General features: G+C 41.2%; 1 protein-coding gene across 2 annotated transcripts in view; it reads left to right on the top strand.

Annotated features, from left to right (window-relative positions):
• LOC118088495 (leptin receptor) overlaps positions 1–20,572 on the top strand; it is a 53,948-nt gene that overhangs the window by 20,431 nt on the left and 12,945 nt on the right. For both annotated transcript variants that reach the window (XM_035122208.3, XM_088673934.1), the window contains 5 exons: positions 697–902; positions 6,457–6,602; positions 7,756–7,900; positions 12,839–13,132; positions 13,219–13,336. In XM_035122208.3, coding sequence (XP_034978099.1) covers positions 697–902; positions 6,457–6,602; positions 7,756–7,900; positions 12,839–13,132; positions 13,219–13,336 — 909 coding nt within the window. The remainder of the gene's footprint in view (positions 1–696; positions 903–6,456; positions 6,603–7,755; positions 7,901–12,838; positions 13,133–13,218; positions 13,337–20,572) is intronic.

Here is a 20,572-nt window from a genome sequence, read left to right as displayed (position 1 = left end):
ATAGCAATCGTCACAACTTTGTAAGGATTAGAGGTTAGGCACTGGTTGATCTTATGATGGGGGAGGGAAGGTGTGGCCATCACCTGCCCCTCCAAGCTTAAGGGTATTCCTTTAAAGGAATCCAGGGGTGTGGATCTTTAAAGGAATCCAGGGGTGTGGAGCTAGGGCCATGCCATGACCCCGTTGGGAACCCAGGGGAGTTGGTTTGCATTGAGGGGCTCCCCCTACTGGTGGGTGACCCTTACTGGACTCCCTGCGTGACGGGCAGGAGTCAGATATAGTCAGGTCAATTCCAATGCCTAAGCCAATACCGCTCACATTCTGTAACCAAGAAAGTTGTGGCCTAAATTTGCCCAATAACATTAACCTAATATCTGTGCCCTTGTGTCTTATTCATCAACGAGGGGGTGGTCTCGGGGTCTCGAAACACAATGGCATTAACTCCAGTACTCTTGCTTTTTTGTTTGATTAATATGACTAGGCATTGGAATTTTTTAAACAAAATGATCACAACCTTTCTCTTGTCTTTGTATGGGTAAAAGTGGCACTCTGGCATGTTCAGCATAGTCTTTCTAGAGGGTCTTGCTCTAAAATAATTAACCCATTTTAAAAACAACATCTAGTAAAATGCTTTAGAAATGCTACTTCATACAAAATATTCACAATTGATGGGTTTCTTTTTCTTTTACAATTCAGAACAGATGCATCATTGGGAAGTACCTCTACACTTTCCCTAAAGGACAATGTCACAGTCACTCACTGCAATGCTGTAAAAAACCAAAAATACAAATGTCAGATAACTTCAGCAAAGTTCAAGCATATTTACATTATGTGGCTCAAGATCACAGATGGAATAACATTGCTTCAGTCACCACTAATGTTAGTCAAGCCTACAGATATTGGTAAGTTTCAGTTTATTGGCCAAAGTGTAAAATCAGAATAACAATAAGAGTCTGAGGAAGCTTCCAAAATGATGATTCCAGAATATACACTGAGTATACACTGTGGCAGAACTTAATTCTATGGAAAACCTCCTCCCTCAAAGCAACACACAAATACATAAGCTGGTGTAGAATAAAATGTTGGTATTGCAAGCCCTTTTTTTGGTTTTCACAACATACTTTAGTTATATAGCAAAATACAATAAGTAAAATCAGTGATGTAAGTCCTGAATGAGTTCCCTAAGATACGTGAAAACTCATCCTATTGTAATTCCAGCGATGTTAAGCTTGTTATTGAAGCTGTCGTAATTCATAACAATAACAACATAATTCTTTCCCCACATGAAATTGATGGTGGAAGCTGTTCAGGATCTTAGACTTCCATTTGCACCACCACTTTCCCTTGGGAAAACTCGATTTTTATCCATGGGCGTAGGCAGGGGGGGCAGGAGGGGGCAGCTGCCCCCCCTAGAAGCAAAAATATTAATGTATTTTACAGACCATAACCAGCACTTTTCCCCTCCAAAAACTGAAGTGGAAAAGGCTTTGCTTTAGCAAGAGCAGCTAAGTCTCCGCTTGCTGGGGGGGGGGGACACAGCAGTAACAAAAACACATCAAATAAATAAAGCTAAGTGGCTACCAGTAGTTAAGCAGTTAAGACAATGGAGCATATATCCCCAGGCAAGATTTGATAGCTGACCATTTCACCCTATTGTTCTTAAGTGGGACTTGTTAATGAGCATTCAGGAGCATTAAGAGTTCTATTGGCGATTTAATGAGGGTGCAGACTCAGAGGATTCAATTTGACTAAGGTGGCTCTGCAAGGCTAAAAGGAAGTGAATAAGAAAGGGGGGGGGGCTGTAGCTTTGACAGACACAGTGATGTTTATAAAAAGCATTGGTGTTCCAGTCTGCCCCTCCTCCTGCATCTGTATACTGTAAATCAGGGGTGGCCACCTCCCAAGAGACTCTGATCTACTCAGAGTTTAAAACTGGGGGTGATCTACCCCCTTTTGGGGGGTTCAGGTCAAAGCTGTTGAGTTTTTTAAAGGAAGGGAAGCCCTGTTTTGGGGGGTTTGGGTCAAACTTGTTGAGCTTCTTTTAGGAGGGAGGGAGTCCCATTTTTGTTTAGGGCTTCAGGTCATAGTTCAGCTTTTTTTGAGGGAGGAGGAAAATTTGGGGTGAGCTTTTTTTAGGGGTGCCAGTGACCTACCAGTGATCTACCACAGACATCCAGTGATCTACTGGTAGATCACAATCTACCTGTTGGACGTGCCTGCTGTAAATCAAGCAGAGAGAAAGCTGCTTACAAGGCTCCTGTACATGCAGAGTTCCAGCATCACAGCGTCACCCAGAGGCACCCACAAATATGAGTTATCCCTCTCTCTATTTCTTCCTTCCTTCCCTCCCTCTTCCATCCTTAATAAAATACGGGGGGGGGGCAGATAAGCCCCACATAGAAAGCCCATCAACATGGGGGGATGACTCTTTCAAATACGGTATTTACCAGTAATTGGGGGGGGGCACCTAGGCCTCTAGGAGTTGGATGCTATGCCTAGGAGTAGGACAATTCAAGAAAGCAGAATGATGCATATGCTATGGTAATATATCAATAGAATCATAGAATTGTAGTCGGAAGGGACCACAAGGGTCATCTAGTCCAACCCCCTGCAATGCAGGATTTTTTTCCTAAGGTGGGGCTTGAACCATGGTTGAAATATTATGCTGATATGCAGCAACGCCTCGGAGCCGTCGTGGCTGCGGCCGTGTCTTGCCTCGCCCTCGCCCGCCCTGCCACCCCCTCTCGCCTGCCCGACCCTCCCGTCCTCTCCAGCCAAGCAGGGTAGCCGCCAACGCTACCAGCCCCAGAAGCACAAGGTGGCCGCTGCTGCCACCGCCACGATGTCATCAGGCCCGTTGGCCCTTTAGCCCCGCCCACTTTGTGGCCCCTCCCCTTCTTGCCTTGGCCCCGCCCCTGAACGACCATGGCTTGCCCCCCCCCCCTAGTTTTGATCCTGGCTACGCCCCTGTTTTTATCACTGAATCAGAGCAGACATCAGTTAGGATTTTCATGGATTTATGTTTGCTACAACTCAGTGCTGAAGAGTGGGTTTTCCAGGGGAATGTAGTAGAGCATACAGAAAACCACTTGGACCTTATGGCTAGAAAGCAAGGGACAAGTGGGAAACCTGCTTTTTCAAGGCACGGGATAAATGTAAGCCTGGACACGCCTTTGGTATTTTCAGTTTTTTATAAGCATTTACTTTTTCTACAAGGTAAATCAAGAGCAATGTTCATTAGCTCATGGTGTCCTTAAGATTTAATCATACTGTCATTTCTGAAGTAAGAAAATTCTTGGCACAGTAACTTTGATCCCTTCAGTAGGCTGGTTCTGTTCACTGCATGGCTGGCATTGGAATCCTGAATGATAGGAGCTTCTAATTAAATGAAATGAATTAAGTTGGAAGATGGTTGTCCTGCACGCTTCTTAACCATGCCAGCAAAATCATTTTTATTTTATTTTTTAAAATGTGGTTGTTGTGGCACAAGCAAGATGGTGGCAAGTTCTGTGTGTATGAATATTGAACTGCCTCAGTTACATAGAAAAAGAAGGAAGTAAGGGTCCGAAAGCAAAATTGTCATCTGGATAAATAGTGCAGAACTCTCCCTATACCTCCCCCTGCAGCTTCTCTTATGCTGCTTCTGGTACTGGAGCTCATCTGAGGAGAAGAGTGCATAGGGAAAGAATTCCCTAAGACACATGTAGGGAATCTGCACGCAGGAGGAGTGTCCTGCTTGCGTTCCTCACAGGTGAGTCTTTCCCCCTTCTTATAATTGGATGGATACTGTCCCTCTTTCTGCATGGCTGGGGCAGTGAAAGCATAGAGCAGCCACTGTCAAATCTAACGTGGCAATGGTTAAGATCTTAGAACCTGCTTCACAGAAACAAAAATCAGCTCCCCCCCCCCTAATGGTTGTACTGCAAAAGTTAAGCATGGGCTTTCAGTTTTGCATGGAGGAAATGTTCATCTGAAAGCAGGTAAAATTGCCAAAATTACTAGCTTGAAGAAAACAGCCATTTGACTTGTTTTCCATAAATAATCATTTTTGTACCCAGGACTCCTTCCTGAAATCCATGGGATTTTTTGAAATGCCTAACTCTGGCTGGATCGTGCAAACCATGTGCAAAGAAATATTCATTTATTGGAATCGTTAAACTGTTGCATCTTCACAGCACAATGTGGATTTGAAAAAATTAATATATATATACATATATATATACATTAACTCAAATGAACTGCCTGGATTCTTGAGGGTGACATCGCTATCAAAAATTGTTGGAAAATCTCATTCCCAACCCTTCAATGAAAGCTCAATGAAAAAAGACGATTAAGAGGGGGGGGAATTCAAAAGACACTGAGACCCAATAAAGTTCTAAAGGGTTACTTCTTAATGGGTGTTTCTAAATCAAGATACAGATTCTTTTAAAATTAGAATTTTAGCATTTAAAAAGGTGAAAGCATTTTAATCAAGTCATGGGAAATGGTACAATCAGATGGCGGATGCATTTAATGCTTTGTTGCTTTCTGGCAGAATAAGCAGCTCCTCATAAACATTTGACCATTTATGAACTGTTTAGTGTTTTAACATTCTCACCATAATGAAAAGAACATTTCAGTAGCCTATTTTTCTTAGTATCTTTTTTGTAATTAATTGAAACCTTTTAGAATGACCATTTCATGTTGCTTACAAATTAGGTTAGTGCTTTTGAAAGATGATGGGATTATAGGAATAATGCCGCAGTGATTCTTTCAAATCACGTCACTGAGTGGCCTGCTACTTTAAAACTGTACTATCTAGCTTAATTATATCTAGAATTAAAAATGACACTAGGTGGAGTTCATTTCACATCAAATCCTCTGTAAGGCCTTGAAGGAATATACTCTTGTGTGTACAATCAGTCCTCTGGATCACAGCCATTGACTACATCCAGTTAAGGTTAGCAACTTTTAATTGTTTTCTTAGATGTATTTATTCACTGTTTATCATTTCGTAATACCAAACCAATATACAAGGCTAGAACCATAAAAAGATAAAAATCACTAAACAGAAAATACCAACATGTATAGCTGGAATCATTCACCTGAAAGGGCCAGCCTGTACAAAACATCTTGAACAAGTTTCAGAAGCCTAGCATTGCCAGCATTCCTCTAACATCAAAATGGAAATCCAGAGGGTTGGTGCTAGAACACTAAAGGTGACCATGGAAACAGCTACAGGAGCATATGGTACCTCTACGAATGGCCCTCCTGAGGATTGTAGAGACTGCACTGGTCCACTGAAGGAGTTAGATGGTCCCTCATAAAACCAGGTCCCATGTTTACGGATTAGCCTGGCAGCACATTGGCAGTCAGTGCAGTGCAACATGCTGTTGGTAGGTCTCTTAGGTCAGCTGCTTAGTAGCTGCATCCTGCACCAGCTGCATCTTCAAGACCAACCTTAAGGAGAAAGCCCCACAGAGTGCATTGCAGCAAACCAATCTTGACATCCACCAGTGCATAGACAACTGTCTCCAAGCTATCCCTAACCAGTATGGGCATAGCTGCTGTACCAGCCAAAGTTGATAAAAGGCATTCCTAGCCACTGAGGCCACCTGTACTCGAGTAACAAAGATGGAGCTAGGAGGATGCCCAGACTATGCACAGGTTTCCTTCAAAGGGAGTGCAAGTCCATCCAGCAGAGGCTACCGACCTTTCCAAGACATGGTAAACACTTGGCCATAGCACCCAACCTAAGGGCCTCTGCTTATGGAATTTTGCATTCAAGATAGGATTGAATAAGGACCAAATGCATGTTTGCATTTAACATACGTGGCTTGCGTGTTTTCGTTTTTTTAATTAACAGCTGTTTGTGGATTGACAATTAAGTCCCCTACAACATCCCCTCCAGATTTTGTATCATTAAGGGAATGCTGTTAGTCACCCTGAGAATTAGAAAACATTATGTTTAATCATCCTTTTGCACTGTCTTCTTCATCACTGAAAGAAGCTCCTCACTTTTATTGCTTCACCACTACAGTTGTAGGCTGAGGTTCCTTTTCATTGTTACATCCCAGCTATGAAGCCTCTCTTCCAAGCCTTCAAATGTTGAATGATAGAGGGATGTTGAATAAATTGTTTTTTCTTCTTTTGGAAACTGAACAAGCTGCCTCCACAGCTCTCCCAGACCACAACTGCAACTTAGGAAAGCATTTATGAATATGTTGAAATACTTTCAGTGAACTGGGGCATGAGGCAGTAGGTTATTCTTCATAGCTTAAAGCCACATAAGGTTAAAAAGCATGCCCCAGTTACTGTGTCACTTTGAAAGAGCTTTTGCATCATTGTGTGTATGCATGTTAATGTATAATATGCATATATTATGAAAAATGAATAGAAAATAAAAATGGGAATATAAGTGGCTATTGAAAGTAACCAGCATGCTTAAACTACCTTGTTGATTATAATGTTTTACAGTAAAGCCTGAACCTCCATCACATCTGCATATAGATATGACAGACGAAGGACAGTTAAAGATATCTTGGTCTTGCCCAGCATCAATATCATATCCACTTCAGTATGAAATAAAATGCTTTGCAAATTCAACTGAAAATGTTTGGCAGGTGACGCTTTTCTTGTTCCTAAATTCACTCTATGAAATAAGCAAGCCAAAGATGAAAGTTAAGTTCTGATCTAGGAAATCCTTGTCGTAATATTAACAGCCCTGAACATTTCATTTGTGAGAATTTTGTATGTGTGTATATATATATATATATATATATATCTATTGCACTGCAAAAGTTTCTGAACACGAATAGAACTACAGTGGTGCCTCACTAGACGAATTTAATTCGTTCCACGGGTCTTTTCTTATAATGAAAAAAAAGTCTAGCAAATCCCATAGGAATGCATTGAAATTTTTTTTGCCCATAGGAACGCATTAATTGAATTTCAATGTATTCCTATGGGAAACCGCAATTCGCTAGATGAATTTTTCATAAAATGAATTTGTCTAGCGAGGCAACCTCCGCTCGAAAAATCCTTTCGTTAAGTGGAAATTTTGTTAAGCAGGGCATTCGTTAAGCGAGGCACCACTGTATAGACTTTTTCATGTAACTAATACAAACAATGGTAGTTCCATATCATGGCATGGTCCAGTAAACATTGCTGCCAAAGTGCTATTGAAACCAATTGAATTAAAGTGAACAAAGGGATTAAAACTCATGACTTAGTTTTACTGGGTTGCACTAACATTGTTTGTGCTATAGGGGCACTGATGCACGAAATTATTACTTTCTTTTTTTGTTTTTTGTTTTAATGAGATTAAGGCAAAATTCACCTTTAATGGGACCACATCCCATTGGCCCAGCTCAAACTACTTGTAAAAACTCACTCTCTAAATGCATTTTGAACTCATATGCTAAGCAAGCACAGTTTTGGCCAGAAACCAAACAGAGCTGTGAGCAAATATAAACCACTTCTGTGTGAACACATTAGGATTGGCAATTCCACCTAATGATGTTCCCCATGTACATCAATCCAAAAACTACTGGGTATGTGTGTGAATTGAAAAGGAGATCTGGAGGAACCCCTAGGTGTACATGGAACTCCTACTTTGAATTGTGGCCATAATAAGCCACATCATATCTGGATGTAAACCCCCCCCCCCGGAGGGGAAGCTTTCCTCTAATTAATGCATGTCTTGGCTTCAAGTTAAAGTGGTGCAAAAGTGGCATTAATAGTGTTGTTCTGTTTGTTTTTTATGTAATTTAATAGGTGGTTGAGAAGACCATGGAAACGTCATTGATCATAAGCAATACACTATTTGATTCTTCATATGTAGTTCAAGTCCGATGCAAAAGGCTTTTTGGACCAGGCCTTTGGAGTGATTGGAGCACACCTTATAACTTGAATCTACAAGGTTTGTCCCCAGTGGAAATTTGATTTGCTAGTACTGTGGAAGGCAAAGAATGGACTAGGTGACCTTTGGGTTCCTGTCCAACTCTACAATCCTATGAATATCAACATATGATCATTATCTGTTTTGAAAAATATATCCCTATTTATAAGGCGTGATGTATGAATACATGTTATAGGAATAATATATGTGTGTGGACTTTCTTCACCAGGCCAGGCTGGAAGGCATGGTCATCTGGAAACCACAGACAAATCATACTATCAAAGAGCAAAATGATTAAAGAGTTCCTGGACATTTCTTACTTATCCAGTCTCTATGCAAAACTGCTTTATGCACATACATTCCTCCCACCCCCAAGCTCTGAGGGTAGAGCCCGGTTATAGGCACTGTGACCATTGAGTGGGAGAATGATACAAGGGATCCCTTTTTAATGGAAAATTCCCCCATGAGTTCCAAATCCCACTGAGAAGATGAGAAACTCCCACAAGTCTGGATGCTTTCAGGGGATCTATTATTATTATTATTTATATTTAAATTTATATACTGCCCTAATCCACTGGTCTCAGAGCGGTTTACAAAATAAAATAAAAATATAAAACCACAAAATCCATAAGTAAAATAAAAACAATAACAACTCAATAACCCCCCCCCCCAAGAAACCCCACATTTTAAAAGGACATAGGAAAGGAGGAGGCCAATCTTACTTTTCCCTCCATTATTATGGTGGGGGGAAAGCACTTGGAGAAAATCTTTTTTATGGAAACAGAAAGCGCTTAACTTCTCCATCACTGTGGGCCAACCCCACTGACAGGCATCAGTGTGCACAGTGTGTCTGAAATACATTTCTCTTTCCCATTTTCTAAGGAAACAAAAACTTTTAGGGTGATGGAAGGATGGGCTGTAAGTTTTTCATGCTTAAGTTCTGGCATGAGGTTCAGGTGTGAGGAAGGAGAAAACACAATTCCTGTACTTGTGAAGAGGAAAGCATTTTTCAGTTTCTTTACAAGGTCTCAAGGGTATGTTCAGTTTGGATGTGCAGTCAAGGTACTGAAAAATAGACCTGGACCCACTCCTTTGTCTGCCTCTAGCAATTGGCTTTCCGGACTGCAAACCAATTGCCAGTATATTGTAAGAAAACAGTTTCTGGCAATGCACACAGAATGCATGGGAAACAATGTAGTAAAGGATTATAAGTCTCTAATGCATAAGATGAAATATTAATATTCAGCAAACATGTGCTTTACTGGTCACATATCATGTTGTGATGAACATGACGAGAACCTTAGGAAGGGTAATATCTTCCCTGCAGGGAACTCAGATAGGTCTATTCTCTCAATGGCTAATTCTAGTATTAAACCAATAGAAAAAGAATTAACCCATTAATGAAGTTGTGGCAGCAAAGAAGCTGTTTGGTATTCACCTCAGTGCATTAACACCAGAAGTACAAAATGCTGGAACTAAACAATTATATATTTATGTATTTAATTAGAATTATGTGCAGACCTATATTTAACATTGAAGGCTGTACTTAGTGTAAATTGGTAATGCTGCATATCGCAGAGCCTGGTTTGTGGGAACTCCCTCTGAACTGAACTGCACTGCAAGTTTATTCTCTCATTAAGGAGTTACTATGCAGGAGTCAGCAAGCTAACCCTTTGTAGTGAAACACTTCATTGTAGTATTTTGCCAATTAGTGATCAAATCAAGATACTCTGGCTGTGTTTTGTCATCCACCAAAGAATTAGGACCAGTGCTATTTTTCCACAAGAAGAACTCAGCATGAACACCTCCCTCATTGTCTTAGAATGGCAATGGCACCCACCTGAGAAGTGCCAGGACTAAATTCCAAAAAAGAATGTGAGGTACATTCGGTTGAGAGTGAGTGAATGGCCTTTGGTCACCCAGTGAGCTTCATGGCAGAGTGGGAATTTGAGCCCAGGTTTCCTAGGTCCTAGTCTGACACCCTTGCCACTACACCACACTGGTTCTCTTAAACTGACAAAATGGTTTCTCATTTATAGAGTGGTATGTTGCTGTTGTTGTTTAGTCGTTTAGTCATGTCTGACTCTTCGTGACCCCATGGACCATAGCACGCCAGGCACTCCTGTCTTCCACTGCCTCCCGCAGTTTGGTCAAACTCATGTTGGTAGCTTTGAGAACACTGTCCAACCATCTCGTCCTCTGTCGTCCCCTTCTCCTAGTGCCCTCCATCTTTCCCAACATCAGGGTCTTTTCCAAGGAGTCTTCTCTTCTCATGAGGTGGCCAAAGTATTGGAGCCTCAGCTTCAGGATCTGTCCTTCCAGTGAGCACTCAGTGCTGATTTCCTTCAGATTGGATAGGTTTGATCTTCTTGCAGTCCATGGGACTCTCAAGAGTCTCCTCCAGCACCATAATTCAAAAGCATGAATTCTTCGGTGATCAGCCTTCTTTATGGTCCAGCTCTCACTTCCATACATCACTACTGGGAGAACCATAGCTTTAACTATACGGACCTTTGTCGGCAAGGTGATTTCTCTGCTTTTTAAGATGCTGTCTAGGTTTGTCATTGCTTTTCTCCCAAGAAGCAGGTGTTTTTTAATTTCGTGACTGCTGTCACCATCTGCAGTGATCAAGGAGCCCAAGAAAGTAAAATCTCTCACTGCCTCCATTTCTTCCCCTTCTATTTGCCAGGAGGTGATGGGACCAGTGACAATGATCTTGGTTTTTTTGATGTTGAGCTTCAGACCATATTTTGCGCTCTCCTCTTTCACCCTCATTAAAAGGTTCTTTAATTCCTCCTCACTTTCTGCCATCAAGGTTGTGTCATCTGCATATCTGAGGTTGTTGATATTTCTTCCGGCAATCTTAATTCCGTCTTGGGATTCATCTAGTCCAGCCTTTCGCATGATGAATTCTGCATATAAGTTAAATAAGCAGGGAGACAATATGCAGCCTTGCCGTACTCCTTTCCCAATTTTGAACCAATCAGTTGTTCCATATCCAGTTCTAACTGTAGCTTCTTGTCCCACATAGAGATTTCTCAGGAGACAGATGAGGTGATTAGGCACTCCCAATTCTTTAAGAACTTGCCATAGTTTGCTGTGGTTGACACAGTCAAAGGCTTTTGCATAGTCAATGAAGCAGAAGTAAATGTTTTTCTGGAGCTCTCTAGCTTTCTCCATAATCCAGCACATTTGCTATTTGGTCTCTTGTTCCTCTGCCCCTTCGAAATCCAGCTTGCACTTCTGGGAGTTCTCGGTCCACATACTGCCTAAGCCTGCCTTGTAGAATTTTAAGCATAACCTTGCTAGCGTGTGAAATGAGCGCAATTGTGCGGTAGTTGGAGCATTCTTTGGCACTGCCCATCTTTGGGATTGGGATGTAGACTGATCTTCTCCAATCCTCTGGCCATTGTGTGGCATATGGAATGTAGCACCTTAACAGCGTCATCTTTTAAAATTTTAAATAGTTCAGCTGGAATATCATCACTTTCACTGGCCTTGTTATTAGCAGTGCTTTCTAAGGCCCATTTGAATTCACTCTCCAAGATGTCTGGCTCAAGGTCAGCAACCACACTACCTGGGGTGTACGAGACCTCCATATCTTTCTGGTATAATTGCTCTGTGTATTCTGGCCACCTCTTCTTGATGCCTTCTGCTTCTGTTAGGTCCTTACCACTTTTGTCCTTTATTATGGTAATCTTTGTACGAAATGTTCCTTTCATATCTCCAATTTTCTTGAACAGACCTCTGGTTTTCCCCATTCTAGTGTTTTCCTCTATTTCTTTGCATTGCTCATTTAAGAAGGCCCTCTTGTCGCTCCTTGCTATTTTTTGGAAATCTGCATTCAGTTTCCTGTATCTTTCACTATCTCCCTTGCATTTTGCTTGCCTCCTCTCCTCCGCTATTTGTAAGGCCTCGTTGGACAGCCATTTTGCTTTCTTGCATTTCCTTTTCCTTGGGATGGTTTTCGTTGCTGCCTCCTGTATAATGTTACGAGCCTCCATCCATAGTTCTTCAGGCACTCTGTCCACCAAATCTAAATCCTTAAACCTGTTCCTCACTTCCACTGTGTATTCATAAGGGATTTGATTTAGATTGTATCTTACTGGCCCAGTGGTTTTTCCTACTTTCTTCAGTTTAAGCTGGAATTTTGCTATAAGAAGCTGATGATCTGAGCCACAGTCAGCTCCAGGTCTTGATTTTGCTGACTGATAGAGCTTCTCCTTCTTTGGCTGCAGAGAATATAATCAATCTGATTTCGATTCTGCCCATCTGGTGATATCCATGTGTAGAGTCGACTCATGTGTAGAGTGTTTGTGATGACCAGCTTGTTCTCTTGACAGAACTCTGTTAGCCTTTGCCCTGCTTCGTTTTGAACTCCAAGGCCAAACTTGCCTTGTTGATGTATAGAGTGGTATACATTACATAAAAATTTTGTGGCCTTTTTCAATGTATGACTCCTTTTTCAGTACATGTACATGCCATTTCGGGAAAAGTAAATATAGTAAATGGACAAAAGTACAAAGATTCACAAAATGTTTAAGGGTATGTGTCCCCACAGAAAAAAGCATTGTATACATATATTCATTTCTTTAACAAAATTTATATACGACTTGATTGTAATAAAACCTCGAAGTGCTCTACAAAATAAAACATTGAAATTATCAATAAAAGACAGTTAAAGAAATATGATTTGACAACAAATTTTATTTAAAAAACATGAAAATCAACAATAAGCTAAAAACAGGCTGAAACACGTGACAGGTTAGAGAAGTAATCTTAAACACTACAATTAATAAGAAAGGGATATTCATTTTTTCTATTATAAATTATCAATAGTAGTCATTATATATATTTTGAAAGTTTACTGCACTGCATACCTTTTGGGATGTGATTGTTTTCTTCCAATGTATAATTTTTGTCTCTTTTGTCTTTTATCCACTTTGTTTCTTGTAATAGAAGTCATGTATTTCCCTTCAAAAATCCTGGCAAGTGTTGGAACAAATGTTTCCTTTTATTGTATTTACAAAACAAAAAATAAAGTAATCTCATCGGAGAAGATAGTCTGGTGGTTAAATTTAGCAAAAGAAATCCCTAGGAGTCAGTACACACTTGTGAATGACTACATTGGCAAAGTAACACTTGTCAACTTAAATGCTATGAAGCCTGGAGGGAATTTCCTATTTAATGCCTTATACTGCTGTAATGAAAACAAGGAATGTAATCACCGTTATGCTGAATTATATATAATAGGTAAGATTCCTGCTTATTTTTAAATTTATGTTGGTAAATCTATTTTTTCTTAGATTTTCTGTTGATTAAGTCTGTCTTTCAAATAGATGTTAATATCAGCATCACATGTGAAACATATGGCAACTTGCAAAAAATGACTTGCAGATGGTCCACCAACACAGACCCACTGCTTTCGGAGAGCACTTTGCTGTTGAGATACTACAGGTATATGTTCATTTTAATCTGATGTTTTGTGAAAAGATTCCACATTGGAAAAGGTGGTGGATAAAAGCATAAAGCAAATAAATGCAGTTGAGCCTAGGACAGTCAAACATCAGGTCTGAGGCATGACCTAAAGTGAGCTAAGTCCTTGCCCACTTTTGCTAGACCAAAGAGGAAAGCCTGAGGTAGAAAGTCTTATAATCAGGAAGATTAGTTTGGGAAGTACCGGTATTTTTTTATAAGTCTTTCCCCTGTTTCCAGTCTCATTTGAGCTTAATGGCAATGTTCAGGCTAAATGTTTACCTCATATACTGAGACTCTCAGGTTTGAGATTCACTAGTAGGGTTGCCTGTTGTCTTTGTCCATGGAGTTTTCTTGGCAGGGATTCTGGAGTGGCTTGCCAGTTCCTGCTCCAGGTGGATCACGTTTAGTCAAAACTCTTCACTATGACCTGTCCATCTTGGGTGGCCCTGCCCGGCATAGCTCATAGCTTCTCTGAGTTATTCAAGCCCCTTCGCCATGACAAGGCAGTGATCCATGAAGGAAAGGGAGATGGAATTAAAGAACCTTTTAATGAGGGTGAAAGAGAAGAGCGCAAAATATGGTCTGAAGCTCAATATAAAAAAAACTAAGATCATTGCCACTGATCCCATCACCTCCTGGCAAATAGAAGGGGAAGAAATGGAAGCAGTGAGAGATTTTACTTTCTTGGGTTCCAGGAGCACTGCAGATGGTGACAGCAGTCACGAAATTAAAAAATGCCTGCTTCTTGGGAGAAAAGCAATGACAAACCTAGACAGCATCTTAAAAAGCAGAGACATCACCTTGCTGACAAAGGTCCGTATAGTTAAAGCTATGGTTCTCCCAGTAGTGATGTATTGAAGTGAGAGCTGGACCATAAAGAAGGCTGATCACCAAAGAATTGATGCTTTTGAATTATGGTGCTGGAGGAGACTCTTGAGAGTCCCATGGACTGCAAGAAGATCAAACCTATCCATTCTGAAGGAAATCAGCCCTTAGTGCTCACTGGAAGGACAGATCCTGAAGCTGAGGCTCCAATACTTTGGCCACCTCATGAGAAGAGAAGACTCCTTGGAAAAGACCCTGATGTTGGGAAAGATGGAGGGCACAAGGAGAAGGGGACGACAGAGGACGAGATGGCTGGACAGTGTTCTTGAAGCTACGAACATGAGTCTGACCAAACTGCGGGAGGTAGTGGAAGACAGGAGTGCCTGGCGTGCTCTGGTCCATGGGGTCATGAAGAGTCGGACACGACTAAACGACTCAACAACAACAACAGTAGGGTTACCATATTTCAAAAAGTAAAAGCCAGGACACTCCAAAAGTTGTTGAGCTTTTTTAAAGGAATTGACTAGTAATATCATAGAAAATATGGACGTATGGCAGCCCTATTCACTAGAGACTTCATTCCCAATACTGCTGAGCACACTTACTCACTGTGAATATATTATTGGCTCTATCACATCAGACTTTGCTTGGAGGAGGGGACTAAATCCAGGCATTCCCATGCTCCATTATCACTTGCATCATGTGATCAGCTCTCTGGTAGAACACTGCTGATTCTGTGTTCAGGGGTCAGTAAAAGGATTTAATCCAGCTAAAATTATTGCTGACCAAGTCCTTTTAAAAGGAGATGTAAATTAGTTGCTACTCACTCCTTCCATTGCTTATAGTAGGACTTAAGCCATTGTCTTCTGAAGAGTGAGTAACTGACAGTTTTCATTGTCAAGATTGCATCAGCTAGACTCCTGAAGATGTCTGACAGAAGGTCTTGATTAATATCTATTATTTAGAAGCTAAAGTGGTTACTGATTTTGTTTTGGGGATCAGTTCAAAACGGATGGTGTTCAGCTGAAAATTCAGTCGCGTTGAAGAAACACTTCCACCCATATACTCCCTATTGTGCCTTGAGGGGGCCTGGTTTATTATCTCCTTTTTTCAGGAGGCACAGTTGCAAGTAACAAGTTATTGGGTCTTCTCTAAGTAGCATGTCACCTCTGGAATTCTCTACAGGAGATGTGTAAGTAGTTGTCTCTAAGTCATAGTTTTAGTGTTCTGTCAAATCTGGGTCACTATTTTCATCTCATGCATCAATTTCATCAATGAGAACAACTTTAAACTATGCTTAGTTCAAACAAGCTAGAATCAAGCCATGGTGTATGATTCTGGCTTCTTCACTAACCATTGTATCAACTAATGACAGTCATCCAAGTTTGGACATAACATGGAGCTGTGGTTAGTTTAAGACTGATCTCACAGCCATGGCAGGATAGAAGGGGAGTAGAGCGTATCTCTCTGGTAGCACTTAGGCTGGTGTAGGCAATACTGAACTAGTTGCACCAATGGTACAATTTAGTATAAGGCAGCTTCATATGTTCCTATCCTATGAACCTAAGACCCATCCATGCATGTTTAGGTAATGTGAAGCCATGCCAGAATTATGTCTGAACTGGCCCATAGTTTCTAAATCGCTATAATCTTGTATCACTGCAACACTGCACATAGTTCAGATAGAGACAATGTGTAGCAAACAAAACAAATCACTTGATCTTTACACTGATTGAAATTTTGCAGGTGAAATTCTGCAATGCTTTTCCAACGGGAGGTCAGTCATGACTCGATGTTTATTCTTCCCTTGATGCTGGTAGTTGAAATATACTTTTTATTTAAAAAAATACTGTATTTGAAAAATACAGTATCCTGTGCTAAGTCTTCAGAGAAAATTGTACTGATTTAATCTGCATTTGTCTGTCTGACATTAAGAGGGAAAAGACAGCTAAATATGCCACTGAGGGGCCAATTAAATGAGCAATTTCCTTTCTGGCTGCCTGCTTGAAAGGTTTATGTGCCACAGGTATGGCTGGTCATTCTAATAACATAGAATATACTTTCAGTACATTTTTTTTTAAAAAAAACCAATCAGCCAATTTAAGACTTATCCATATATAGTGCTTCTGTCAAAGCAACTCCCTACTTCCATTCCTCCAGGTCCTCCATGCATATTTCTCCTTTTACTAACCACAGTGCTATTTATGCCTGTGCATACTTGGTTGGTAGTGGGTTAAAGGTTAAGAACCAGTGGCCCAGCTCACACATCACATTAAACCATAGTTTGTTTTTAACTATGGTTCAATGTGAACGAGCACCAGGGTGGTACACTTGGTCAGATGGTCTCACTCCACTCCTCCCTGCCTCCTGCTCCAGGAAACAAGCCAGTGTAGCTTATAATGATAACTGAACCTGGGCTCATGGTCTGTTTCACTCAAGAACAAATTTTGTTCATGTAGTTGTTGACGTTCATCTGTCTCGGAAGATAATGGAAGAGTACACCTTCAGGGGTAAAGTAGAACCGTTGGAGAGTTTCAGCATTTGTGGCTGTGAAGAACAATACAGAAGAGACATGTTGTATTGCACGTGCAGTAGATGAAGATAACTAGTTTTGCTGCTAGTTCAACATGGCGTTTCTTCTCTCTGTGTTTCTTCCAACAGTTATTCCTCCTCTGGTCACTGTTGAGAATATACAACCTGTCTGTCTCCAGACACTGCAATAGATTCCCGTCACTGCAAGGGATTCCCGTATGGGTGGATTAATGTTGCCAGTCTTCATGTCATGTTTGCAGACATCTTTGTAACGCAGAGTTGGTCTGCTAACAGCCCTAGTGTGGAAGCCAGATGCTCACAGAGCACACCCTTGGGGATCCTGCCATCTTCCATTCTGTGGACATGACCAAGCCAAAGTAGATGTCGCTGACAACATGCTGGAAATGAGGTCTTAGGAGAGCACACATTTGTTTAAGACTCTATCCTGCCATGTGATGCCCAAAATCTTCCTGACACAGATATATGGAAGGCATTGAGGCATTACTCCTGGTGGGTGTAAGTTGCCCACGACACACTTCCATAAAGCAGCATGCTCAAAACGCAAGCCTGGTAGACCTTCATCTTGCTATGTTTGGTTATGACCAAGCAACCAAGCAACCAACCACAAGTTCAGGCTCAAAGGTCCCAGCAAGCCAAAGCTTGCATTGTTTCATGGCAGCAACAGGACCAGATAACTTTTCAGTAATATGCACATTAAACCATAGTTTCTTTTAATCTATTTTTTTAAAAATGTGACATTCAAAGAAGATGTTTGCGGAAGGATTCCAGAGACCCATATGAACTTACCTGTTATGTTCCCAGTTGGACATTTTATATCACTGAGTGCCAACTCCCTTTTACACTAGCTCAGGACTTGGTTATGTCTGCTGCTTGCCACTGGACATAAGTTTGCTATGAAGTCTTAGTTGGAATTGTGGCCACAGTCATTTGGATTGCTTATCCTTATTTGATCAGAAGTGGGTGAACCTGCTAGGTGGGTTGAAAACACTTGCAGGGCACAATGGACATATTTCTAACCAGAGGCAAGCAGTTTGAAATAGACTACCGTTTGTCAAAGCGTGAGCTGGGTCATTCTAAGGGAGCACATATACTTGCTGCCAAAGTGGAGTGAGTAAGCAGGAGCTCACAAAGTGTTTTGTTTTGTTTTTGAATAAGCTATGACTGTACCGAGAGGCAAAGCAGAGTCATGTGGGTGTGAGACAAAATGGGAGGTCTAGACAGCTACTCAGCTTCACTGGGTGTATGCTAAGGAACTGTGCTTTTATAATATCAAAGACCAATATGAAGCTTGTTGGGGGACAGTCATATCCAGAGAGGTCTATGTGCATGTGCAAAGCACTTCACCTTGCACTGGGGGTGGTGGGGAAGGTTCCTCACCCCACCCCACAACTCCATTCTCTCATGCCTCTTGGAGTGCTGCTCTGGAATAGCCTCTGACCTTTTGAGAACAGAAAAGTGATGCCACTAGAAGATGCAGAAAACCATTTACAGTGCTTTGGATGCCTGCTTATGAGTCAATATGTTTTTAACTGTGGTACATTTGGAGACAAAGCATGGCATTTAGCAGTGACAATCTATGGCACAGTGAGCTGGGAAGCCGCCAGGTAAACCTGCCTATTAAAATACAAGCCTGCCTATTAAAATACAAACCTGGCAGTATTAGCATTCCTACTTCTAAACATACTGTCAAAATGCAGGCCAAATGTCGTAACCTCTACTTACGACTGCCTCTACTTGGATCTGATCCAAGTTGCGACCACGGCAAACCCGGAAGTGAATACCGGGTTTGCCACGATTCACACATGTGCAGAAGCGGCTGCCGCCGTCTGCACATGCGCAGAAGTGTGCTGCCGCCGAATGTGCCTGCACACAATGGTGCTTCTACCAGCGACCCGGATCGACTTAGGGATGGACCTCTGGAACTGATGACGTCCATAAGTAGAGGTTCCACTGTATATCCTAGTCATGCATTCACCGGGTGTTTCTCAAATTACAGTGGTGTTCCACCCCAAGAACACATACTGTACTTGGGGAAGCATGTGAGAGGCAACACTGTTGGACTTGATTTAATGAAGCTATAACACCAGACTGCTAACATTTCACAAAGATCCACTGAAATTAGCATACTGTTACCATTTGTTATAAGCTGAGAATATGTCAAATGAACCAGTGTGGTGCAGTGCTTAGAATACTGGGCTCATATCTGAGAAAACCAGTTCAAATCCCTTCTTATGAGAAATCTGGGCAAGCCTCTCAGCCTAACTCACTCTCAAGTTTATTTTGAGGTCGCAGACCCAGGTCTGAGCATCTCCTAGAATTGAAGGGATACATATGTCATTCAGCCCAGACAAAGAGATCCGGCACTGAGGGCCTTCTGGCGGTTCCCACACTGCAAGAAGTGAAGCTACAGGGAACCAGGCAGAGGGCCATCTCGGTAGTGGCACCCAGCTCGTGGAATGCCCTCAGGTGTTAAGGAAATTAGTAATTATGTAGCATTTAGGAAACATCTAAAGGCCGCCCTGTATAGGGAAGCTTTTTAAGCTTTAATGTTTTGCTGTGTTTTATATATGCTGGAAGCCTGCCAGAGTGGTTGGGGCAACCCAGCCAGATGGGCAGAGTACAAATAAATTATTATTAATATTATTATTATTATTATTAGTAGTAGTAGTAGCAGCAGCAACAACAACAACAACATGTCAATTCTGAGGTTTCCTGCAAGGGAAAGGAGTATTAGATTTGGCTCAAAGCTGCTCGGCTGTGGGATCTCTGGGGAGGCTCTCTCAGAACCTTAGTTCCCCGCCTTCCAAATGAAATTATTATTTACCTGCTTCACAGTAATTGTGAAGAAGAATAAGTCAAAGGATTGTAAAGTATTCTGCGTGCTAGAAAAGCTTTATAAAAAATAAATACAAGTTTTATTTAAAAATTGAGGGTAACATATAGCCCTGAATAATTTTTGTTCATGAGTGCACACACAAATGAAAATATGCCACCAATGAGTGAGAAGGAAATTATACTTGTCCACAGGCTGCAAAAAAGTGTACAAAGAGAATAGTATAGCTGATTCATGTTTTATAAAAAATTACTTAAGAATCTGTATTTTGAGCTATCCATCTACCTCGAGAGATTCCAGATAGAATTGGTAGTTTTGATTCTTTACAGCAGGAATGGGGAACCTGGGATCCCACAAGTATTCATGGATTACAGCTCCCATCATTCCTGGCCATTGACCAGGCTGGCTCAGCTGATGGGAACTGAAGTCCAACAACATCTGGAAGGCCACAGATTACCCACCTCTGCTTTACAATATCTTTCCAACATTCTCTTAGGCCAGTATTAGAATAATTCATTCATATTCCCAACAGGATGTACATTAGAGCCAGTTGTTGTTGTTGTTGTTATTGGCAGGATTCCCAGTGACTTAAACAAGTGGCAAGGCATGCTCTTTTTTTTAGTGAAATTGCCAATACATTGCCCATTGTTGAATGACTAATGTGAAACTGAATAGAAGCTGGGCACATCTTAATTTCAGAAAGACTCCAAACTCTTGGCTTTGTCAAGTGGGACAAATCACATTCGTGATGTAAAACAGTAATGTAGGGAAGGTTTGTACAGGTGTCTGCTTGCGAGACGGATATGGATCTGTCACAAGATTTGTGCACTTACATCTATCTTGTAATAGGTACATTAAGAACCTTTTTAATGATTGTTTGAGTAATTGTTTTTAATGATTGTTTTTAATTATTGGAAATGGAGAGCAGCAGCCTTGCTTAGCCTAAAGTACAATGACCAAGGTTGCAAACTGATGTGTTCCTGCAAAATTTGCCCGGCTCAGGT

This window comes from Zootoca vivipara, chromosome 7 (assembly GCF_965207765.1).
Source record: "Zootoca vivipara chromosome 7, rZooViv2.hap1.1, whole genome shotgun sequence".
In the NCBI taxonomy this organism is placed as follows: Eukaryota; Metazoa; Chordata; class Lepidosauria; order Squamata; family Lacertidae; genus Zootoca; species Zootoca vivipara.
Note: the sequence above shows the minus strand (reverse complement) of the source record. Positions and strands in the feature narration are given on the sequence as shown.